This window comes from Bemisia tabaci, chromosome 2, assembly GCF_918797505.1.
Source record: "Bemisia tabaci chromosome 2, PGI_BMITA_v3".
Classification (NCBI taxonomy): domain Eukaryota; kingdom Metazoa; phylum Arthropoda; class Insecta; order Hemiptera; family Aleyrodidae; genus Bemisia; species Bemisia tabaci.
In genome coordinates, this window is record NC_092794.1 from 20124519 (window position 1) to 20149922 (window position 25404).

The following is a 25404-nucleotide window of genomic DNA, read 5'->3' on the forward strand; positions in this document are numbered from 1 at the left end:
TTTAAAGTATCTAATATTTCATAATCTCGCAAACACTTGTCTAAAAACACCATTTTTTTCTGGTCTGGAAAAATGTGTTGGTGCCTTTTCTTGTGCGAAAATTCTGAAATAAAAACAGACTATTCGAAATTTCTGCTAAAAATTACACTGATACTGTGAAAATATAATGCATTCATTTTTCTCTCGCGAGGGCCCATGGCCCAATGGAAAACTTTTTGATGAACCAATCAGAGAGAGGCGCGGACTCGAGATCTTCCTCAAAATTTCTTCGTGCAGGGGGCGCCACCGTCCACAGTTGAGTTATGTCATATGATTTTTCTAGGTTATGTTATTGTTATTGTCTGAGTCGGATGTCGGATTCAATTAAGAAAAGTTTCATCATCATTTGATTAAAGGATAAATCTGAATTTTCAGCGTTTAACCGCCCTGTAGTCATTACGTGGAATCAAAGTCAATCAAATCGTATATTGTTCTATGTCATTGAATCGCTTAAATTCGAGCATGTCGCTAAATGTCACTCGAAGGTGACAGTGCTGCCGAAGTCTGGCTGAAAGTTGTATCGAAAAACAGGAAACGAAGGAAGACACCTGTATTTTCTTGTTCAGGAGAAGGTTCAATTGATGCCCATCAGCATTCAGCTGCTTATATAGAAAAGTGAGTTTCATTTAGTTCACCTAGTTTTGCTGACAACTCTCTCAGAATCCCATTGACTTAGGTATAAGGTATCAGATGAATTAAACTTTATCTGCAGACTGATTTTGGAATGTTACGTATATAAGATGAAACTAATTTAAAATGGAGCTATTTGATTGTTTAGCCGTGTTGTTTGGGTAACTGGGGAGGCTGCTCATCGTGCTGAATAATTGACCAGCAGCCAAAGGCACCTCCATGCTGGCTGGTAACCAGTTTACAACTGGACGTATTTCTGTCAAACGGAACTATGTGCATTATGGCATGAGTCCTATTACGCTTATATTCTTAAGAGTCTCAGGGCTCATGTCTTAGTGCGCACAGTTCCGTTTGGCAGAAATACGTCCAACTGAACCCGACAAGTGTCCAATTTGGTTGCCCAAATGGCGCAGATGACCCATCAGTCTTATCTATCAAACCAATCTTCCAATATGCTTCATCTAAAACTGTCTTACACATTTTATCGATCCTTTTTTTTTCAGGAGAGTAATTGAAGCGGAAAAGGAGGTTGAACACTCAGTGTTTTATTCCTCATTTCTGAACTCTTTGAATTTGAGCCTAAATGAAGTTGGTAGTACCATTCAAGTTATTCTGTGTTATGGAATTGGGAGTATCGCTGCAAGTGTCACAAGCCGGTTTCAATTAGCGCTAGTACTACTTCTAAAAAAGAGGTTTGTTGAGTATTATTTATTTCTTCCCCTATCCTATATCCTAAAACTCCCAGGTATCATGAAACACATATCGACGGTGAAAGTCGGCAATCACATAACTCTGTTTGCGACGTCGCAGACTTCCTGTCATACTTTATTTTTTAAATGGAAAACTACTCAACGGCAGTTCTTTAAAACTGTCATGATTTTTCTTCTCAATGCGAAGAAAATTCTGCAAAAACTTCAAGAAATAATATCAATTTGTTCTCCTTTGAAAAAATGACGTAGAGGCGGAAATTTTCAGACACCGCAAACGAGTTATGTGGTTGCCGACTTTCACCGTCGATATACACTTTTATTCTTGGAGTCTAAGTAATTTTACTTAGGTAAGTTGAGTAGAAGTCTGAAGACAGGTTTTTCTTCTTCCTTTTTGTTTTTTGATTTTAATTTTTCAATAAAATCTAGAGGTAAATATTCATCCCTACCCCATTTTTCTAGTCTCCCTACTATTCTTCAAATAAAAACAAATGATTACGTTTGGCACAGTGACTTCCATTGGAAACTAATCTTTGTGTTAATTTTATTTTTTGTTCACACAGGTTCCAGGCAAACGTTTCTGTTTACGACCCAATATTTTCTGATCTTGATAAAGTATTGTTGAATAAATTTGATCTACACGTCATCGCTGGACCCAATAATGTAAAACCGGAGGTTAATGCTGAAACTCTGGTAATATTTCCACATGTGCCCAAAGAACTCATTGAGAACTTTCTTCAAGTCAATTGGCAAAGAAATTTGTCAAAGTGTTACCTCCTTTGCAACAGTTTCTCAAAAATTAGAGAAGATAATCTTGACTTGATATTACAGAAGAATTACTACCACCTTTATCAAGCCTTTAACTTTCATTCTGAATATAGAATTTCAAACAATTTCCGATTCAAAGACGTATTCAACGATCTATCAATTCACATTTTTTCAACAGTTTGAAGTTAGGTTTAATAAATTTCAAACGTTTTATCAAACTCTTGTTTAAATATCTGTTTAAGTTAACTTTTTCTAAATTTGAACATAGACCTATCTTCAGACAGAGGTCAGCCTACCATTACTAACTTTGCTTTAAGATAGGCGTCAATCACTTGCAAAAAGAGCTAATCAAGTAACTTTTTGATCAATGTACTACCATTCCTAGAATCCAAAGGTTACCTGTGATTCATTGGTAACTGTACTTCAATAAAAGTAATCAGGTCCTACTGTGGTGCTACGTTTGCAGCTATGGCAGAAAAGATATTACTCACAGCTGGGCTACGTAGTTTGTTAGCTGAAATCAGGCATGCAACTTCTGAAGTCAAGCGAAAAGACTCTTCGATTTATAAGTACATAATGAGCCAATACAGAAAGTACCAAATTACAGATTTGCAGCATTGTAAGGCTCAAGAAGAAATGCAATTTTTGGCACAGACTTATTCTTGTTATCTAAAAAGCATTCGCAAACAAAATGAGTTGCACGAGCTGTATCGAGGCAAAGGAGAAATGTCAATCGGAGAGACTGCCAATTTAGTTGGATTTAAACTTCCGCACGATCCAAAGTAAAGCTATTGTTGATGGGAAGAATTTTCACTCTTTTTTTTCTTGAGCAGACGTTCAAGTTTCTTATTATATTTGTAAAATTTGAATCATGTTAGAAATAAATACCATGTTAATAGCAATTGTTCTGATGTTACTTATTAATACTTAGCATTAGATAATCTCTAAAAATATGGCTTGAAAACAGTAGCAGGATATTGAAATAGTGGTAGATCCACACTATTCTGCAAGGGAATCTAAGTCAAGTAAGCAACAAATGCTTCCTAGTGAAAATTAAAGTTCATTTCACAATAGTGGTCATTACATGAGCAGGAATCAATTCTGGATGTTGAAAACCCGGGCTCTTGGGGTAAAATTGTCTCAAAACGTAAACAACATTTTTCTAGAAATCGTGGTGTTCCCTTCTCAAACTTGTGGATGCTCTAGAATAGTTATTTATTGGAATTTTTTAGTGTTTTGTTGGTGGCAAACGATTAAAAATTAACTCTTTTAAGCCAAAATATAGTTATCTTGATTTTTATTTCTCCCCTCGAGTCCTTTTTTTCTTGGATGCATCACAGATAGTGGAGCGGTTTCATCACATTTATAAATAATTGTGAACATTAATGTTCCTCGCAGATTATCTGAGTATATTTTTCAATTTTTGATCAATCATGGCTTCTTCTTCACCCAGGAAAATAAATAAAAAAAAATAAGTAAAGAAAAAAATTAAAGGTTGGTACTGACAAATAAAGATGTAGCTGTCCGTATTGTACCAACGACTAACGAGTGATGCCAATTATCTATTAGGACATTGTCTTTCATTCACTGTATCATTGAAGGTGGCAGGACCACGGCTTCCTCAGCTCAGCTTTCATGAATGCTATGCCATCTGTGAGGGTATGTAGTAAACACAAAATGATACAGATGAAATTTTAAGTAAAAACAGTTTTATTTTTTAACTTCCATAAAAATTTCTGACCAACAACTTTTAAAACTAAAATACTTGATTATGACTTAAAACAATCAAGGTCTGTACAACGTTAAAACAAAAGCCTTACCAAATACCAAACTGACAGTCACAAGAAACAAGGAAAACAGAAGAGAAATAGTGTCAGGGAATAAAATCAAAACCATACAAAAGTGGAAGTAAAAAAGGATCTGACTCGGCGACAGCTGTATCAAAATTACTTCAGAGATACTATCTTGATTGTGATGTAACTTTGAAGATTATTTTGCTAATTTAAAGCTGCCCTCTTAATATTGGCTGTTGAAAAAAAATTGATAAAAAAGCCTCGTAAATTTTAAAGAGAAATCTCTTCAGAAACTGTTAAAATACCTATTTAAGGGAACCCTTCTTGTTCTTTTCTGAATAAAAATGCTATCTTGCTCATTTAAAGTTTTACATTTCTTTATATTGGTAAATTTTAACCCAATTTTACCTAAAATAGTAGTTTTTGTTTCATATTTTGCAGTATAGTTTGGGTTTAGCATCAATATGAGTATTTAAAATTATGATGGCAATTTTTTTCCATTTTTTTTTTTCAACATACATGTCACCTGAATTTCACTTGAAAAGCACAAATAGATTTTACTAACTCGTACAAGTCAACAATTTTTTTATGATTTTTAACAGTCCAAACGTTTACATTCAGCGACAGTTTACAATAGGCTTATGGTTGCATTTATGAACTTTGAATTTACTTGTAGTGAAATTCTGCAAATAGAACAAAATGGTAACATTCAAACCATGCAGGATTGAGATTGTTAACAAGTTGACTTCACGTGGGTCAATATTAAAAAGTGTATAGATATTACATAGTAAATATAACAATAAATTTGCTGTGTGAAAGTTCATTACTGTCTTAAAAATGAGGTATTAACCTGGAATTAAGATTTTATCAATGATTTAAACAATACTCTCACTCACAGATAATATGCCCTCACCATTGACTAAAAGTCTTCAAACCGAGGAGAAAGAAAGAATAAAATGAAATGAAGTAAAAAGGCATGGTGCCCAAAGCATGGCACTGCCCTCTCTTGTACATCCTTCAGCCTGTCGCAGCTGCTAAAGGTTCCCTGCTGTGAAAAAGTCCAGAAATAATTTCAATTCAACCAGCATTGAGCTGATACGTAAGCAGCAAATTATCCTTTGTCAGGCGAAACAAAGTAATTGTTTTTCGGGCTATTGATTAAGTATGAACAGTGAAAATTTGAATGGACAATATTAATTTAACGTGAATGGCAGGCGTGAAAATAGATTGGTTACGGGATTTTATTGGCTACAAGTAGCTGACAAAAATAGAAAAGAGAGATGGGAGGCTGAACACAAAAGTGCTGATTTTCAGCGGACAGCTTGAAATTAATACTATCCAACGACTTTGATGGGGAAACAGTATTGGACCAAGTTAACAGTGGGCAGCGTTTTAAGAGACATTTCCATTGAATCCGTTGATAGCATGACTTCGTGAAAATTCTGACTTGTAAAAACATATTAACATAAAAGCCGAATTGTCAGCATTGTCACTGGAGGAATTAAGTTACAGAATGAATGGCGGCTAGTAGCTAATCGAAAGCTAACAATTAACAGAGCTTCATGGAACTCCTTGCTGCTGGGGTTTCAATCCTTCAAAAAGAATTATAAAATGTTTCCTTGCAACAAATTACAAAAAAGGATGTCCCTTCATGAAAATTGGCAATTCCGCTGGCCGAATAATTGCACAAAACCTTAGATAAACCACAACATTTGTATAATACAAAAAAGAAGTTAGGAGCAACATTTGATGGATGATCAGATAATGTAAAGTGAGCCTAGTTTAAAAGCCAAAGGACAAACTGGAGTTTTAAAACCATGACTCCAGTTTTTCAAGATAAATTTTCTTTTTTTAGGATCACAAAAAAAAAAAAAAAAAAAATTCAATTCCTAATACTGACTCCGAAGTGTAGCCTAAAAGGCCAACACCTCACCTAGAAATGTAACAGAAACGATTTTATGTTACTCAGAAAAAAAGTTGTACAACTCAATAACAGTAACAGCCAGGGAAATTTTCTACAGTTATACACATCCTGTATGTCTGCCAGAAAGTTGCTCAAGAGAACAGAAAAAGGTTATGGCAAGGGACAAAGTATTCAATTTCAAGAAATTTTACTATAAATAGAAAATAATAAGTAAAAACCCAACACAAAGAAACCGTTGAACTTTTTTAGTAAATGATGAAAAAGGTATGAAACACTGTTACTTGGGTTGAAATCCTTACTCTGTAGGTTCTTTCTGACGACCAACTACGTTTAATTTTTGGGGCAGCTTTCTTGCTGCTGACTGATACTTCCCCAAAAAAATAAAATAGCGTCCAAGAAGTGGAAGAGATAAAATTATAGGAGTGCACCCACTATCATTCACATTTTAGGTTATGAAATCATCACAAGAAAATGTTGCTTTTTACAATTCTAGAAACATGCGATAAATATATATAATACATTTGTACAAATATTGAATAGAAAAATATTCACAATCTATCACAATTGAGCTTATGAATTAATGTAACTTCTCACTTGTTCATTTTAAAAAGGACATGTCAGAAATTTGCCCAGTTTTTTCTGTAGGCTGGGGGGGGGGGGGGGATACAGAGCCTTCAAAATTTATGGCAAATTTTTTTTTTCAGACACTAAATTAGGGTGAACATCAGACTTAAATTTGCAAACATTTGTTCGAGGCGTTTTTCAAAATTTTAAACCTTGTAAACGTTGGGGATTGACTTAAGAAAAACTTTGACAGTTTGCCAGTGGATTGATAGAGGTAAAAGGAATGCACACGTGTAGCCACATTCGAAGGACATAAATAAATGAAAAATTCATGATAGCGCATGAAATCCTGAGAAAATGTTAAGCTTGATGTTAATTGTTTCAAACTGCTCCCACCCTTCTTCCTTCTGTGTCTCATTTGGACTTAATTTTGCAATTAGGAACTATAAATTCTGGCTCATCCGAAAAAACACGTACGTGCATAAGGAAACTAGTGGTTCATACGTTGTTTTTATATTGAGTCAGAATTTATAGTTCCTAATTGCAAAATGTAGTCCATTTATCGTATAAGAGGAAAGTGCTTTAAGTCTGGATAAACTGGAACAGGAATACTAACCGGACGTATTTCTGCCAAACAAAACCATGTGCATTAAAGTATGAGTCCTGAGACCCATAAGAATGTATGCATAACAGGGCTCACATCATGATACACATAAAGCCGTTTGGCAGAAATACGTCCAATTCGTGATACATCATTTGTCTCAGTCAAAGGCACCAGGAAATTTCAATGTTTTATTTTGTTTGAATTAATAATTCTGAGTTTCTAGGTGAAATTCGTGGTAGGTATTGAGTTTTTAAAAAATCAGCTTTTCTTCCCCCTTTATATTTTTGAGTTTTTCAAGACCCAGCGGCACTTCGAGCATTTTGTGAGCAAGTGAGAAGGACAGTGAAAAATTTTACTTTTTCATGATATACAGAAAAATGGCAGGACTTAACTAATTTACAATCGTACTTCATTTTGCAATTCGGAGCCACCATTTCTGGCTCGTCCTAAAGACATCATTTGTGTCATTAGTTTCCCTCTGTAGATAGGTGCTTTTATCGATGAGCCAGAAATTGTGATCAGATTAGTGGCCAGCAATAGGTGCAGTTAGGAGTTTCCATTAGTGAGCCAGAAAAAGTGGTTCCCTATTGCAAAATGTGGTCCAAGTGACCAAAAATCGAGCTAAAAATAACCCGGACAATAATTTTGCCTTGAAAGGTGATTATCGTTTCCAAAACGTAAGAGGATTACATTAAACTATTCCTTTAAAAGAAAAAAAAAAGAATGATACTTCACAGGATAAATAATAAATTTCTGAAACCCATCTTGGAGCATTATGACATGTTTTTGTTTCAAGAGTTAATATGATTGAATTTGGTAGAATTGAATGAAAATCATGCAAGTTTCTTTTGGTGAATCAAACACCCGGTTTTTTTTTAGAGCAGAGGCATAAATAAATATGCAGAAAACAAACCATTATATATTTCTTCATGGAATGCAAGATTTCTTCATCAGATTAGATAATGCTCTAACAAAATAATAATTTATGATTGTTTGTGACAAATGAAAAGAAAGGCAGGAAGAGTGTCAGACATGCTTTTGGAACAGTGAGAAACTGTTGACATCGTGAATAAAGAAAATCAAGAGAAGGAAAAATCTGAAAATTTCAAAAACTAAGCTCATAGCAAATGATGAGCAATCAATCTCACTTTAAGAATACTTTGAGAAGTCACGGAAGTACATCACAAAATCCAATATCAAAGCAGTATTTTTAAAATACATAAAACATCTTGGCTAGAATTTTCAGTACGTAGTTTTGTTTGTTTGAAACAAAAACTATTCCCATTTTTGGAAATAAGATTTAAAACAAATAGGGGCCGCAAGAATGTGATTAAAAGGAATCTCTAGTCTCTGACAAAGAAAACAATAGTTTTTGTGGGCATAACTTAATTTGTCAAGGCGCTCAGATTAATGCTTCGCCTGACCCAGCTGAGACTCAACAATAAACACGTAAATAAAATTTTACTTCTGCAAAGTGATGCTGAACTGTTCTCCGGAAATCACAGGTGAGACGCCCTCTTCCGTCTTCACTTCTCAACTGGACTGCATTTTGCAATTAGGGACTGTAATTTCTGGTTCATCCGTAAAAACACTTATCTGCATAGGAAAACTAACAGTACATATATCGCTCTGAAATTGAGCCAGAAATTGTAGTTTTCAATTGCAAAATGTTGCCCAATTGAACTCCTCTTGGAAAAAGTCCAAAACCGTCGTCTATACCCATTGCCTGGACCAAGACTTGCACCCTATCATCAATTGCAATTCTTTTCACAATTAGGAACTACAGTTTCTGGCTCATCCTTGAAAACACTTATGTAAATTAGGAAACTAATGGTACATACGTTGCTTCTTAACTGAGCCAGAAATTGTAGTTCCAAATTGCAAAATGTTGTCCAATTTATGCTTAGAGCCCTGACTGGGACCCCAAATTTTTTTGGCAGGGTCCAGAGGCTTGAGCTCAAGCAAGGGAAAGGCAATGATTATGGTGACTTACAAAGCTTTGCATTAAAAAGTGTCGCGCATAGCACATTTAGGTCTGATACAATTATGCGTTCGGAGTTCTACAAAACTCTGAAACGATAAATGCTCAAAACGTAATTATTTGATTGCCGAGTTGTTCTGACTAAATGTGTTTCTACGTTTAAGGAGGGAACCTGGCCTCCTTTCTGTCTGACCTTGCGAGTTTTGAGATTATTCTAGAAATTGATGTGAAAATGTGAAACCAATGTGAGCTATGTAATAACACTATTAGACGTTTTAAGAGTGCGAATTACAAGATACCGATTCCAAATAATTGTGTTGACTTCAATTTATTTTCAGCGACATTCTTATTTCTCTTGTCGATACATTACGACAGTAATATAATTTATTATCATAAGCTTTCGTTTTAACCACTCATGTAACAGGTCAAGTTGATGAGAGTAGGTTGAAATACTTCACCATTTGACGTTCAGAAATCTCTTTCAGGGGAATGAGTGTCAATTCTACTGATCTGAGAATAAGCTTGATGAAAACTGAAATTCCATACGAAATGATAAGAAATCATTTAGGCAATGCTAAGCTTTGGTTAAAATCTTACAACTATAGGGTCAGACAGACAAAACACTTTGAAGAGACATTTAATATGCCAAAATGCAAATTTACCCCTGTTGAGATTATGCATCATGTTCATATCTACAAAATGGAATAAGCAGGAAGAGTTTTGATTATTAGAAAGGCAGAAGCTATCTTCAATATTTTTGGAGTGAATTTTTGCTGAGCCAATATTGCTGTCTTTCTGAAATGTTCCGCATTTCAACTATTGAGAAAAGGGTCGAATCACAAGGTTGACTAAGAAGTGAATGAGATAGTTTTTGAGTGGTCCGAATAGATTTAAAAATTTTGAGCCTACTTTGGGCTCTATTCACAGCCTAGTTTACTAACAGCATTAAGGACCCACATAGAACTTACCCATTTATGTATGTTGGATCTCACAAAAGATTTGCTAAGCCTTCAGTCTAGTAAAGGCACTTGCCTACTCACAATTTTGCATTTGACTGACATGACTGACTTCGATGCGTTTCACAGAGATCACTATAACTCATCGAGAAATTTGAGGCTTGCACGACTACTTGTGCTCACATCTTTTTCCTCTTTTTCCTCCTTTTTACTTTTTTCTTTTTCCTCTTTCTCCTTTCTTTCAAGTGTCTCCATGTGGGGACTTTCAAAGACTTGGATCAGCTCATCTGTGTTCAGCGATCGATCAATTTTCTCTTCAGGCTGCTTTGTCGATGCCTGGTTTGTGGCTAGGAATTCATAGATCAGCTTCATGAGAGGGTATTCTGACTCTTTATCACTTGACTCTGCGGAGTCTTTCCTTTTTGGGTCCGAGAGTTTAGCTGTTTCAGCATCAGTTTCCTGAAATGGTTGAAGCAAAAAGAGGAATTAGAGGCAGGCAAAAATCCTGAGACGATGGAATTTTACTCCGAAGTAAGCATTAAAGAATAGTGATTAAAAGCATCTAATTGACGGTGTGTCCTTCCCTTTGAGTTGCTCCCTACTTACAGCTTGCCATGTAAGCCTGATCTGTCACGAACTAAGATTAACTTTAATGTGAATGCCATCATTTTACTTCATCATTTTATTTCACCGAATACGTTTTCCTAGGATATTATTAAAATTATGATCTTATTTTCAGAAATTGGATGCCAGATTTTTTTAGGAGTCGTTCCAACCAACTAAGTATGGGAAACCTGAAAGCTGCAATTTTTTTTTATTTTGCTCGATTGTAATATAGGAGCTTTCTGGCTGTAGTAAGGGTCTAAGTATTGTTGACAAAAGTTTAGACCAACTCAATTGTAACAATTACACAGAATTACACATCCTCACACAGCTCATTCAGTGTATAGAATACTTTAAACTTTAAAAATTGCTTTAACTTAATAAGAGAAATATTCACCATTCTCACACTAAGTTTCTTGTATTATTGTGGTTTCCTGAATGACATCATGAGCTTCACTTTAGGATTGACCATATCAAAGTAACATGACGGAACTTTCACTGCTTATTCTTAGGTACCTTGGGCTTTCAATTAAGATAAACTTGTTTTTGAGTTGATGTTCCCCTAACAAATGCTTAGTTTCTCTGGGTACTTGCTATTTATATAGGGGCAAAAGGTCTCTTTTAAAAGGTCAATTGTTTATGTTTAATGTCAAGGCAAAAATAAAATGAACAGAAAATTTAAAGTTAGGAGGGGGAAAAAAAAGACGATTACTCACCGAACTTCTGTCTTTGTACCAGAAATCTTGAACAGCTTCTTTAATTTTATCTAGTGTATTTAAGTCTAACTTATTACTCTGCTTAGCTTCTTCTGAAAAAAAAAGAGAATCAGAATGATGACAACTTTACGGACACTTTCGATATTGTTTCAAGTTAGGGCCCCTTTCTAATCCATGAGCCTCTATGGGCTTCAGGACCATAAGATTTGGCTTCTTAGGGGTCGAATATTCATTAAAACACCTTCTTTCCCCGCGGCTACATAAATATAATGACTTATTTACCATTTTATCAAGAATAGCTCTGTCACCTGACTTGAGGGGTCAATATTTCTGATAGGGATGGACCAGTTTTGAACTTCATAGTATCAATTTCAGTCAAACTTTTATGTGTTCTTTGAATTTGATATTCTTCAAAATTATGACAAGAACCCCAATTTTCAAAGTTGCGACCATCTTTTTAGCCCCCAAGTTAGCAATGTCATGACCCTTTCTCCCCATATCTTGTTTCAAAATGTAGTATACATTTATTTACAAAAATCTCTATGATGCTTTTTCCACCTGAAAGGGGGGAGGTTGCTTCTTGGACCGAATTTTACATGCAAAAACTGAATTTTTTGTTCAAGGCCCACTTTCCCTCTTAAAGCAATAAAGCAATGTATTTCTCTTCAAAGGAAGATATAAGTACAGTACATGTTACCTTTAACTAAGAGGCTGAAAGTTAGAAGCTAGTCTATTAGGACCCTTAGAAATTTAAAAAGACTGGGGAGCATAATATTTCAAACATTCTAGTTTTCCGAACAACCCTATTGTTCTTTGCATCTATGAGGACATTATCCTGCAATATCTTCCTTGCACCGAGGTAAAACATGTGAAAGACTTTGTTGGTTGCCATAATATTTGAATCTAAAAAAAGAGTATCCATCACGATTTTTGCATCTGCAAACCGACTCTTATTCTCATGGATAAATACATAGCACAAGATGACGAAACCGAAACAATCAAGTGGTGGGACGCACGAAAACTCATCACTCATTCCTGCCCAAAAGTGACCATTTTAGAATTCTAAATTTTGGGGCACTTTTAAATTTCTTTTAAGTGGGCTGCTGGCGGTTAAAACACTTTAGAATCCCTGTAACATCAAAAGTCCTATTCTTTTGATACAAACAAATTGACATGCAACTGGCTTGTTAATGAGCCAAGAACGATGCTGTAAATATTTAGGCTTCTCATAAAAGCAGAAATATTGAAAAACGTTGAAAGATCATTTCCTACCTGGTTTGTGATCCCCAAGGGTAACTTGCATTAATGGGTGTTTAATGGCATGCTTAATTAACGTTGAGGCCTCTTGCCAAATCAGGAACACAGCTGGAATATGGATATCATCTGTCCCATCCCCTGACATAGCGAATATTGTAGAAGAGCCTCCAGTATTTGAAATTACTGCACTCATGTTGTCTATAACAATAACTCCCACTGCTCCTGCAGCCTCTAGCCGTCTTGCTTTCTCGACAAACATGCATTCACCGCGTTCAACAATGGCTATCACTCCGTTGAGCCGATCGGGATTAAGAAGTGGCTTACACGCTGTTAAAGGGTAAGCAACACCTAAACGAGCTGTCACCTGCACGATAGAAACACTCAGTCAGATACCAGAAGTTTTATTAATTTATTAAACCTACATTTTCTTATAATAATTATGTATTAAAATTTTGTAAAATAAATATACCTCCAATTTGCTGCTGAACTCTTTTTGAACGCATCGGTTGACCAAGAATCATCTCACTCTCTTACTTTCAGCAAAGATCTAATCCTGTCAGCAGCCAAACAGCAGATGAAATTTCTTAGGAGCTCAACAAGAAATTAACAGCGTCATGGTCAAGACCAAACTTTATAACATGGGAAATTTCATCATTTCAAGTATTAACTTTTTTTAGATTCATCATATTATTCATCTGTAGTTGAAAGAAGCCGATTCACTTGAGTCTGGATTTAGCAAGCAGTGCAATGGCACGGAGCTATCAATTTTCAGATCTTTCCAAAGAATTTTCCTGCAAATGGCAGAAACTAGTTAACCTTTCACCTGGTAACCCTCCAGGTTGCCTTTCTTAGGCAAAACGTTGACAGATACGTCAAAATGGTTTAAAAGCAAACAGGAGTGTTTGTGCACTCCATAAAAGGAAATAATTAGAAAAGGAAAGAGGTGAGGGAAATATTATGGAGGGAGAGAGGATTCAAAGTAAGGACTGGGAACCTACCTTGTCATCTCCTCGTAACTGTCGTCCAAAATGAGCAGGACCCGCTGTTAGAACAACAGTTTTAGAGGGATCTGTTGTGGAGGTAAACGACACAGATTGAGGAAGATTTTCTGCAGCTTGATTTTTTGACAGTTCCATCATTTCTTGCAGAAAGAGTAAGCCTTCTGTTGCCTCTGCTACACTTACAGCCTAAAAACAAATTAGATGTATTAACAGTGAACTCGTGTTGTTTCATGGGTGTATTTTATTTCAAATCTTTGGCTATGATGTTGGAATTTGAAACACATAGAGAAATAGATTTTTGCATTGGAATTTTGATGAGACTGATAAACTAGATTTACATCAAAGCCATCCTAATCGTAACAACATTGCAGTCTGACACTTAAACTTCCGATAACCAGGAAAGTGTGAGAGGTACACAGAAAATACACTGAAAGGTACAGAGGATTTAACTGAAACTTCATCCCTCATTATTTTCACTTTTACATGCGGAGTGTGTAAAGAACAAAGCATTCAGAGAAAATTGGTGTGATAAATGTTATATTCAAAAGGAAAGGGTCATTCATTGACAAAGGTGTTGGTTTGGCTGGGAATATTTGAGCGGTGTTTTCTAACTTTTTTTATTTGTGCTTATTTTAACAAATTCTCATATAATCTCAAATTTAATTTTTGGTTTGAATTATTCATTAATGTTGGAATTAATGTTAAGTCAGAAAGCAAATAAGTTTCAACTGCCTTACATTATCAAAAGCGTGCATGAGTTGAATTCTTCCATCAGCAAGTGTTGTGACAGTTATACCCATGTTCTTGACCAATCGCATATGTTCAACATTGTTTGACTGAAACTGAGATGCAAGAAGCTTGCGCTGCGTCGTATGACGTGGACATACTCCATCAACCATGTTCTTGAGTGGCTTGCGCACTGATTCTGGAAAAAGGTGGAGAGAAGAAGGGCATGATTGCGCAAGCTCTCCTATCTCTTCATCTTCTTGATCTTGCATGGGAAAAACGGTGAAATTGGTGCGTGAGTGAGCTAGAGTAAGTGGGAGAAGATGAGCTTCTGTTGTGAAGATAAACTCATCGAGGTTGACTACTAGATCATCTGGAGAGGCAAAGAGGAGGAACAAGTACTTGAATGTTTCTGCCAGTACGAACGAATCCATCCTGGGAAATAAAAAAGGAGAGCGATTAGGTACAAGTAAAACAGATAAGTTTGGGAACGTAGTGTTCTTACTTTTCTATGAATTTTAATTTCATGAGGATTCAATGAAAAGTAAGGTTGCTCTGAACAGAATTTGTCTTTTGAAGAGCCTCTGTACAAGTACCCTGTTCAGGGTTGCCACAGAATTTAGAAAATGGATTCCCCGACACATTTTGGTGCAATCGGTGTGCCAGACATAAGACACCACAGACATGATTAGAAATAGTTTTCAGGCAAAATTTGTTATACGAAACATCAAACCCATTCTATACAGTAAACAATTTTTCCCCAACATTTTGGTTATTTTCCCTGACATTTCCAGGTTTTCCCTGACTTTAAAATTCCCTAACATTTCTCGGTTTTCCTGGCCGTAGCAAACCCTACCTGTTTTGAGAAAAATGCATTATATTTTAAATTTAGCAATCTGAGATTATTCATTTTATGTCAACATATATTAGACTGAGATACACGTATGGACAACTGCAAAGGGTGAGAGCTCTTCTCAACATTACAAACTATAAATCCTCCTAAAATGTCTTAACTGTTGGCAGTCTCGTACAATTTTCAGCAAGATTCCTGAAAAAAAATCTTCACCTTCAACTTTCTCTTGCAAATTTGGATTCGGCATTAAAAAAAATCACCCAATAAAGTATCATCGATAGGTCCCAGGATGCCTTGTGTAGTCAAGACTTGTTAAAAGAATGTAAAGATTGAGAAATAGGCGTACCCATCTTCATGGAGACCGGTTCTCACATCTTTGACAGTGGCATAACCACAAGGTACTCGGGCAAACTTTTGAAGCGATTGAAGAACACTTTTGCCAACTTGTAGGTAGTGCGGATCTTCTGTGGCTCTATACAAAAAGTACGTTGATTCCAGAAATTCAGGTCGTAGTGGATGCTGTCCCCAATGCACCTTTTTATGAATAATAGAAAAATGTATCAAATGCAACTATTACTCAATGTAGAAAAATAAAAATACAATAAAAAATACAATAAACAATCTGTGGTAAATTGTAACATACAAACACAGAAATTAATTTCTCTGACAAATTAATTAGTGTATTTTCCGAAGGAAATACACTATTTTAAATTAATATGTGTAAGGACAAATTTCTCTCTATTGGATTAGGTATAGGTATGGTAATGATGATTGACTGGTTCAACTCATAACATCTTAAAAGTTTCCATGCTATAATCACACTAATGCAGTATAAAAAAATTGGCAAGCATACTTAATCAGTCACAAGGATTTGAAACTGCATACATCCTTTCTATACAAAAAGATGTGACCCCATCAATTGAAAGGGTGAAAATCGGGCGAATTAGAGATCCTGTTCGAGTTTTTGCGTGACATTAAAACTAGAAATTTTTAAGATGAAATAAAGTTTTTAATTATTTGCTACTGGGGTTTAATCCAACAGATTTCCAAAAATTTTCACTGGAATTTGTGACGTTGAATGAAAAGTTAAAAATAAAATACTACATTTTTTTCACATAAAATAAGATAAATAAATATTGAATTCATAAGCGGTGAATAAAAAATAATTTACGTAAGTCAGAGAAATTACTGGAAAATAACTAAATGAAACTTGAATGTTACACTTGCAGTTTCAACCACAAATCAGGATAAGGAAAAAAATGAACAAGAGGAAATCCAGCTACTAACCTCTATTTAAAGGAGGGGGCATTCAGAGCAAACCAGATGATCTTTGCCCAGTTCGTTAATTTTATTTTAGTTATTTTTAATAGTTTTTTAGTTTATTCGTTAATTTTTTTTTTTTGTTAATTTATTTTTTTAGTTCAACTTTTCCTTTAAGGAAATCCGCAGGAAGGGTGAGAGCAAAGAGAGAATATAATGAAAGAGAAAATTAAAATTTTCTGATTGAGAAATAAGGATAAAATACCAACCTGAAAGTCTGTGGTGAAAGCCTCAGGAATGAAATTGTGCCTCTGCATGACCTGATACAACATTTCATGGGTCTCAATTGCTGGTTTCAGGTCTCCATTTAAAACCTGAGAATCGTTAAGAAGAATAAATTATCTCATAAAAAAAAAAAAAATACTGGAATACTCTCTTTATCGAAAATATTCTTAATGACAGGAAAGTTTCAATAAACTTTGGATATGAAAAGAAATAGGACAATTAGAAGAGCTGGTTTAGAAAAAAGATTACAGGAAAATATAATACTACCACATTATATTGCAAATGGTAGATAATATATCGACGGTGTAAGTCGGGAATCGCATAACTCGGTTTGCGACGTTGCAGGCTTTGTGTCATACTATATTTTTTAAGCGGAAAACGACTCAACAGCAATTCTTTAAAACTGCTGTGATTTTTCTTCTCTGTGCAAAGAAAATCCTGCAAAAACTTCAAGGAATGATGTCAATTTATTCTCCTTCAAAAAAATAACATAGAGGCGGAGATTTTCAGACACCGCAAACGAGTTATGTGATTGCCGACTTACACCGTCGAGATGTTAAGTACATCAGTTTGCATAGCAGCTACCTACTTGCATCTGAAATATGTGTTTCAAACAGAAAAATTGTAATCTAGTACAATCTCAAAAATTTAGATGGTTCTTAAAATTTTCCTTTAACTGAGAGGTTACTTACTTGGAGCCCGGCCAGAAAGCTAGGAGTGCATCCATGAAGTTACGTGAGTTTGTGTGTGGTCTGTGCATGTGAACGTCCAACAGCATTGGCCCTTGACTTATGTACTTCATCACTGCTGAGTAGTGCTAGAAAAATTATTGTAAGACTCAAAAATAATTCAGATTAAAATAAATGGACCCCTAGGCAAGGTTTATAGAGCATTCTGCTTTATTTTTCCTCTTCAAAATTCGAAAGGTATTAAAGTTTCTTTACACAAAAGTGTAAACTTCAGGGTTTGAAGAACTTATAATCGCAAAAAAATTTGGCCAAAATGGTCTTTAGATCCGAAACTGAAAACCTTGTCCAACGAAATTAGCATTTGGAAACTGGCTCCCCATTACTTTGGGAAACCCCATGTACATGGTGGGTAGGTGCGGGTAGGACACCGACAATGTCTGTCATATTCTATTGCATTCTAGACGTGGGCACTAAAAGGGTCTATATATTTATTCATCAGCAAGCACAGAGACAGAATATAAATAGAGAACAGAAATAGTCTGAAAATCGAGCAGAACCAAGATTGATGATTGGCGAAGAGCAATGCAAAGAACCGACTAAAGGAAAAATGGCGTAGCATTAGCTGATCGGCGGAATCTGTTTGGATCTGTTCTAGATTCTGTTTCTGTTCTCATTGTGTACATTGGGCTACCATAGCGTTTCACAATTTTGGTATAAATTTTACTTATATACCTTAACATAATAAAATTAATTTTTTTTTATTTATTTATTTATTTTTTTTTCAAAGTGACAAGTAAGGAAAATATATAAGAACTTCTCAAAACATTCTGTTTTATCTATCTCTTCTACTTACCCTATTGAAACGGTTCAGGTATCGGTCATCTCCAAGGAGAATATATGCCTTCAAGCAATATTCATAGTAAGAGTCGATACCAGCACCAACACCAGAGTCTCTACGGACCCAATCACCTGAGTGGACATTCAAGACTGTCCCCATTAAATCAGAGCCCCGGTGGCGAAGTCTCCAAAGTTCATCCATTGCTCGGTGGGCTTTTTCCTACGAGAAAAAAGTAATAGAATGTCAGAGTTACTGATTACAAGTGGTTGAAATAAACATGCCTGGATCTATGCTAACAGTTGAAATTCAAGGGGCTATAAAATTTATAGTAAAAACCTACGTTTTACACAGGTTTTTTTAAAGCGCTCAGCCAATAGGCAGGCGCTTCTTGTTTACGCTTTGCCACTAGAGTTCTTCTATAGTAGAGCGCTCAAGCGATTGAATGGCTCACCAACTCAACAAAACATGACCGGTGAGATTCTCAGAATTTTCTTCCTACTAGCTAATAATACCCCTTTTAACATAATTAAATATAAATTAGCGGATGAAATAAATAACATTCCTAGGGAAGTTTATAGTTATTTTATTATTATGTCTGAAAGTGCAGGTATTGAGTACTTTTCATCTGAACTTTTTGCCACTGGTGGTGTGATGACTTCTTCTGAACCTGTTAAAATTCGCCTCCATATGACACAGCTGTTTTTCTTTCTGTTACAATTATCATAGAAATGCGTCTTTTTCTTTCAATCCTGTCAAACTGCTGAGGACTTCTCTAATACCTACTTATTAGAGCTTTCCCGCTTGTTTTTTATTTGGTAAAAGAGTGATCTGCTCCCCCCCCCCGATGGCATCTTTCTCCTCTCTCCACTTCTTTGTATTTCTTTTTGAGAGGTCCTCCATTTTCATTGCCATAGCTGCACAAGGACCCTGTTCCGTTTTCCTTACTTTAGAATCGGTGCCGAGTCAAAGTAATGAATTTGATACATTCATTAACGCAGCTTCTTATCGGCAAGTAGTGCTGAAGTTTAACTCTTGATTCTAGATTATTTTCTTTCTCTAACAATATTTTGAAGAGTGTTCTGGCTCAATAATAGCAGCACTTAATTTACAGGCTGCAGGTAATAGAAACACAGGTTATCATGATCTGTTTTCAGAGGATTTACTAAAGTCAAAGCAAAAACTTACTTCAAAAATTGGATCACCACTGAGACGGGATAGTGCAGCCATTTCCAACACCATAGTTCCCGCACATGCTGTGCATGTCTCCTTAGACCATTCCAGCTGTTTTGATTTCAATCCATGTCGTAGGTTGATCTGCATGAAATAATGATTATAAGCGATTTATTAAGAACATGGATTCTCCACTTTGCAAAATTTAAGATGTCGTTAACATTAACAGCTACCACATTGTCCTATTCATTTAGGATCAAATGCTCAACTCCATACTGTCGTAACTCTTGGGTTATGATTTAACAGTGTGCAGTCTTACAAAGGAGGTCAATGGCTATGCCTTCGATTTTAATAATCTTGTACTTGGGAAATGCTTACGCAAAACTAAAATATCTTGGTTTCAGTGTTTTGGCACTGAACGACTCCTTAAAAAAGTTGTTTCTGTGGAGATATTATGCTTATGAAAGCAGGAGCGCCCACAGCTTGTTTGAACAGAGCCGGCCATGCAGGCTGGTGAATCTGGCAATTTTTGTCAAGTAAGCAAGATGGCTGCGGTGAGTTTAGGCTTCAAACTGCACTACCTATCCTCAAATCTCATGATAATAAGTAACATGCTGCCATTGTACTAAGTATTTTTCTACTATGGATTCTGCCTTGATTATGTTCACATGACGCAACTTGTCAGATTCGTAAGCATATAACTCTAACCGCTTTTGCAGCAACCCTAATTTTTTGCTTTTTACCATTAACTTTACTCCCAAAAGCTGTCATCAAAATAAATAAAGGAACTAATGCAGGAGCTCCCTTGATACTTTCGAATGATGCATTAATGAGAATTGATACTAGGTACTCAATAAGAATTAGAAAAATAATACATCTAAATGTAACAAATGTATCAACTGTTCATTACCCTGGAATGAGGATGCCTGTTGTGGTATTGAACGCTGGTAGAAGTCGGTAACCAAGGTCTCTGGCCATTTCCAATAATTCACCCCTATACCACAGCATAACCCCTGCTTTATGTTGTAAGTACTCTGAGAGAACATGACCTGAGAGAAGTCCCCTAGGAGGAAAGAAAATAGAAATAAACAAATTAATATTTATCAAACATAGTTGTTATCCATATATTTTTAAAAATATTTGAAATGAATTGCTGCGTTCCATTCCTCCACTATTTGAAGTTCCGATGCTTGAAGCTTGATGCTTTGAAGTTGCATGTGCCCGATGTCATGTTCCACAAGACTGTGCCTGTATGTATCTGTAACCGTAACCTGCGATGATACCCTACTCTGATCTTCCTCCTCATGTTACCACTTTCTGCAAGGTTCATTTCTTTAGAATGTTGACTTATTTATGTAAAACTCTATTATAATATTAGCAGATTTTAACTCAACAACACCCAACAGGATCATGAGCTTAGCTAGGGGAAAGGGGGGGGGGAAGAGGATCTAGGGCAAGAATGTTCAAAGGAACATAAAAAATTACACACAGTATCACTGGCCAATGATGGAAGTAAAAAATGTGAGCAATTTTTTTGGATTAGAGGGAGGATTAAAGAATATCCTTTTTTTGGGGGGGGGGGGGGTGTCCTTTTCAGACGAAATACTGTGGCACTTACTCACAATAACAGCATTTATGTGTTACAACAGGAGAGATAGCATGATCGATACTAACCCCAAAACACGGATGTTTGTTTCAAAAACAGAAACAACAATGTCCTTGTCAAAAGACACATCTTGAATGATGAGCTGAACAGCATGTTCAAATTCTTCTAGGTCTCCCAATACAGCAAGGGTATCCAAAGTATCAATCAATGTTAAAGAATAACTGTAAAAAAAACAGAAATATTTTAACTTGATTTCTTACTAGATTTTTGAAGGGAGCTGAGGAATAAAACTTACATCAAGAAAAAAAATCCAGGAATGATAGATTTAGCAGCTTAAAATACGTAAAAATGGACCAACCTAAATCACACAAAAATTTTAGGTTCACTTAGTGCAGGGAGACAGGTGCAAAACCTCCGAAAATTCCTTAAACATCCATTTATCAGAGAAATATTGAGTATCCCAATGAATAGACAACAAATTAAGTACGACAATGTATGATTCTTTTTCAAAATTTCCGAATTCAACTTCTAAGTTTGAAAATAACAATTTTTGTCTGCATCAATTCACACTTCTTGCTCACAAAAAAAATCAGTCTACTTGAGTTCCATCAAGCCCTAAACTAATCTCGGTATATTTTATGATTAAATAATTTTCCTTTGTACCTGGTAACTTTTTTTTTGGACAAAATTAAAGGTACCTTATATCAGAAAAGGACAGACATGTGTGTGAATCCAAGGTCTCGTAATTTGCCTAGCTGAAAGATTAATTTCAATGCCTAATTTGGCCAAGCTTGATGGTGGTTTTTTGCTAACAGAAAGTTAGAATTTACTGTTTATAATGTAAACTACGAGCGTTTACCTCTCATTTGTGAGTTATTTTTTTAAATTTCCGATATATGTGACATATTTTGAGTGAAATTTGGAAGAGAGAGTGAATTTTTGAAATTTTACTATCTACTCTGTTTAATCATTGCCCGTCTGACATAAAGGCATATTGCATTCCTCATGTGAGCCCTGTTTTACATATGAATCCATTCTCTCTGGAACTCATGCAAAACTTCAAGATAGGAGCTTCCACCAGAGGAGTAATGTAGTGGTCCATACAATAAAGATGGAAAAAGCATGTCAGTTTCGGGTTCAGGGGTTCCAAATGCGTAAGATTTCACAGGCCTTAGAGATTTTCAACACTTTATTTTTGGTAGACCTGTGCTGTTACATAGTCCATTAAAGATAATCCATAGTTTTTTCTTTAAGACTAAATACTCAAAAAAGTTTCAATTTCATTATTCAATGGAAAGTGTGAGATATCATTAAGTGAAAGACTTACTTTCCCAAAGTGTCATCTATATCTCCTCTGCTAGGTTGGACTCCTCGATACCTTCCCTGACAACTTAAGGGCATTAATTCATCGGCAGGATAAGCATTGTCCTGCAAGAGAAGAACATTGTTTTCAATGGGTGATACAAAACATATTTACTAGAACTACTTGCAAAATCAATGGCCCGAAATACAACACATACAATACAAACTCTCTTTTTGATCACATTGTGATACTATAATTTTTTCACTATTTGAGCCATCAAAATGATACCTACTTAAAGGGTATTTCTAAGTCAAAAGAGGCTATTTTTTCACCTCCCAAAATTCCTGGAAGCCTTCTAAAAATAGGAATCTTTTTTTTCACACCGCACTACCGCAGCCCTTAAGTACCTTGTGAAATGTTGTTACAGAGAGTTGTACATGCAGTTCAAAAAGCGCAAATTTTTTGCAAAATTAACGCTCCGGTTCCGAGTTGAACCAAATTGTGTCATCCGGCACCAATCGGAAGCAAGCAGGGGTTTCTACGACTTCTGTCAAAAGTCTTTCTACTTTTGGCATATGAAAACAAAAAGAAAGTCCAAATTATATCTTTACAATCAAAAAATCAAATCTCATTCATGTTATCTGTTGTAAACAAGCAACAATTACACATAAAAATTAGTTTTCTTTGAACAAACATCAGTGGAAATGAAAGCAGATAGCGATTAGACTGCCGCATTACTTCACTGCCATCATTTTCCCGTCATTCCGGCGCATTTGAAATTCCTTTGAGTCTTTGGACTTTTTGAAAGCGGGCTTTCCAGGATTTTGGCTCGCAAAATATGGGATAAATCATCACATAATCTATATTTACTTGGTAATTTCAGAATATTAAATAAAAAACACAAGGTTGAGTGACCCATTGGTCATGATTCAAAACCTAAGCTGCTAATTTGGAATTACGAGACATATCAGTTGGCAAGTGAGATAGTGGCTGATATATTTTCCATTTATTATTAGGATACCTTTCAATATTTGCTATGACAGATCTCATCCCTCTTTTTCTTGTTTCAAAACAAGTGGCATGAGTTAATTGTTGATTCCAAAGAGAATGTATAAATAAGTGCAAGTTTTCTTTCTTAGTTACATAAAGCAATGAAATTAAAAAGAATAATTGGTACAACTCACCATATACGCTCGGTAGGCATGGTAAAACATGTCTCTAGCTTCCTCCCTGAAATTGAAAAGAAAAAAAACTTATCACTTACAGTTGTTTATACAACACAAATATTGAATTTCTCACACACTCACTCGGTCCTGCTCGAGTGGAGTTTGCTTGCGTTGGCTATGCCAATGTTTCATTTCTATCTGCACATCATTATTTGCCAAAGGGCTGTTAACAGATGAGACATTTCATCGGTAAAGCATGATCAAATAGTTTGCGGACTATATCAGTCATTTATAAAGTATAATTTGCTGCCAATTTAAAAGGTCATTCAAGTCTAGTTTCGTAACCTCTAATCACATCAATGATGCCATCTGAAGGTGTAGTAAATGCCTGAACAAGTGATGCTGATCTTGAGCGAATCAGAGATTGTCTCTAAACCAATCAAAGGTTTGATAAGAGAGCTCTGATAGGATTTATTTATTTGGTTCTGAACTTATTTTAGAATATTTTCAGGATTACGGTGAGTATACACCCTGTTGACCCTCAGAATTTATTATGGTCAATGGTATCTTGGGATGCAGCTCAAATCGCAGTAAATATGAGTGCTATGGGGTCATTCCTGAAGAATAGTATCTTGGTGCTCTTTGGGTCTATTTGCTTCAAGTGTTTTCAAATATGCGTACAAATCATGGCAATGTCTACACTGTGGAATATTGAGAAGAAATATCGACTCAAATCTTTTTGAAAGGTCCATTATAAGCTGTTAATAGTTCTGAAAGGTGCATGAGGAATTGATAGTTTGTTGCATACTTACTTCAAACTTTCACGCTCGACATCTGACATCGCAGTTGGCTTCTCATTCTCCGTTGCAATCACGCAGCAGAAAATAACTAGTGAACTGATAAGGCAAATGATCAGCACTTGCGAAAGAATTTTGATGTATTCATACTTTCCCATCTTTCGATCTAGTGCTTGTTGGACATTTAATCTCAACAGGTTTTCCTTCCTGAGTGCTGTTTTCAACCTGGCGAGACACATTGAGACGTTGTCATGATACCACAGAGATCTGTGACTTCATCATGCTTTGGGAGAGTGCAATGCGTTACAGGAGCAATCTGAAGAGCTATATAGTCACTTCATTACGGTCGGAATTAGAGCAATTTCAAAAGAGAGGGCAAAATCAATCCTAAACTGGTTTTGGCAAAATAGGTTATAGTCCATTCGAAACAATATTTACAGGCACAGTTACACTAGAATAAATTTACTAAATATTAATGTTCGCACGACAAATTCACACACAAGGATGACCCGTCCTCCCTGACTCTCAAGAACTTTCCTGGTATTTCAGAATTACCACAAGTAAGTGCAGATTCCGGAAGCGAAGCAAAATGATGTTCAATATCAACCACTATAAGGAGAGTTGGGGGACCAAACCAAGGCTCCCAACCAATAACCAGAGCAAGAACAACACAAGGATGTGGAGAAAGAAGTGAAGGTGATTGCGAGTTAACGATTTGTATCCATTGACGTCACTATGTACACTTGAAAATTAACTGAGTTATTGCATGTACAATCACTTTCATCAAAGTTGCAATGTGAAAATTAAATTTTAAGCAACTGTTTTGCTTCAGCTAAATTTTTTTTAATACATAAACTGTCTCTGAGATATTTGAAATCAAAGCCGTAACCAATGACGTCACGAGGATGCGAAAGTTAGGTCACCCGCATCTATTCCCCATCCTCCACGAAAGCAGAATACTCCTTAAAGTTCGTGTCATGACGAGAGGAAAAAATTTAAATACACTATTTTGATGAAATGGACCTTGCGGCGAATTAGCGTAACATTTTATCGTGGTAATCCTACATTCTTCGTCGAATTGGCAGTAAGTCAGTAAGCATCGACGAAACATGTCTTAGATAGGGGTGGGCTAGCCTCCTGAGGAAAAATTTTAACGGGCCGAAGAAAT

The 25404-nt window shown here is 35.7% G+C and overlaps 3 protein-coding genes across 3 annotated transcripts; 2 read left to right on the forward strand and 1 right to left on the reverse strand.

Annotated features, from left to right (window-relative positions):
- The first annotated feature begins 318 nt into the window (after positions 1 to 318).
- Positions 319 to 2485, forward strand: LOC109043579 (SRR1-like protein). Its single transcript, XM_019060824.2, has 3 exons — positions 319 to 654; positions 1173 to 1361; positions 1940 to 2485. The coding sequence occupies exons 1-3, from the start codon at positions 512 to 514 to the stop codon at positions 2325 to 2327; spliced, it is 720 nt and encodes a 239-aa protein (XP_018916369.2). The 5' UTR covers positions 319 to 511; the 3' UTR covers positions 2328 to 2485.
- Positions 2486 to 2606: 121 nt separating this feature from the next.
- Positions 2607 to 3046, forward strand: LOC140224017 (protein FMC1 homolog). The gene has a single exon (XM_072296874.1). It carries the CDS (start codon positions 2613 to 2615, stop codon positions 2928 to 2930), a length of 318 nt encoding a protein of 105 aa, XP_072152975.1. The 5' UTR covers positions 2607 to 2612; the 3' UTR covers positions 2931 to 3046.
- Positions 3047 to 3836: 790 nt separating this feature from the next.
- Positions 3837 to 24902, reverse strand: LOC109043580 (ER degradation enhancer, mannosidase alpha-like 2). The gene is given in 16 exon segments (XM_072296875.1): positions 3837 to 10425; positions 11286 to 11377; positions 12558 to 12906; positions 13541 to 13729; positions 14281 to 14704; positions 15469 to 15656; positions 16652 to 16756; positions 17356 to 17484; positions 18210 to 18413; positions 19380 to 19508; positions 20275 to 20288; positions 20291 to 20427; positions 21039 to 21191; positions 22298 to 22398; positions 23458 to 23503; positions 24252 to 24902. Coding segments are annotated over 16 exon segments (2808 nt in total). The 5' UTR covers positions 24476 to 24902; the 3' UTR covers positions 3837 to 10101.
- Between the last annotated feature and the right edge of the window lie 502 nt (positions 24903 to 25404).

Excerpts from the sequence above, each read along its gene's own strand:
- LOC140224017 (XM_072296874.1), top strand. The coding sequence starts at position 2,613 with ATGGCAGAAAAGATATTACTCACAGCTGGGCTACGTAGTTTGTTAGCT.
- LOC109043579 (XM_019060824.2), top strand. The coding sequence starts at position 512 with ATGTCACTCGAAGGTGACAGTGCTGCCGAAGTCTGGCTGAAAGTTGTA. Across the intron at positions 655-1,172 it reads TCAGCTGCTTATATAGAAAA|GAGAGTAATTGAAGCGGAAA; the intron begins GTGAGTTTCATT and ends TTTTTTTTTCAG. Across the intron at positions 1,362-1,939 it reads GTACTACTTCTAAAAAAGAG|GTTCCAGGCAAACGTTTCTG; the intron begins GTTTGTTGAGTA and ends TTGTTCACACAG.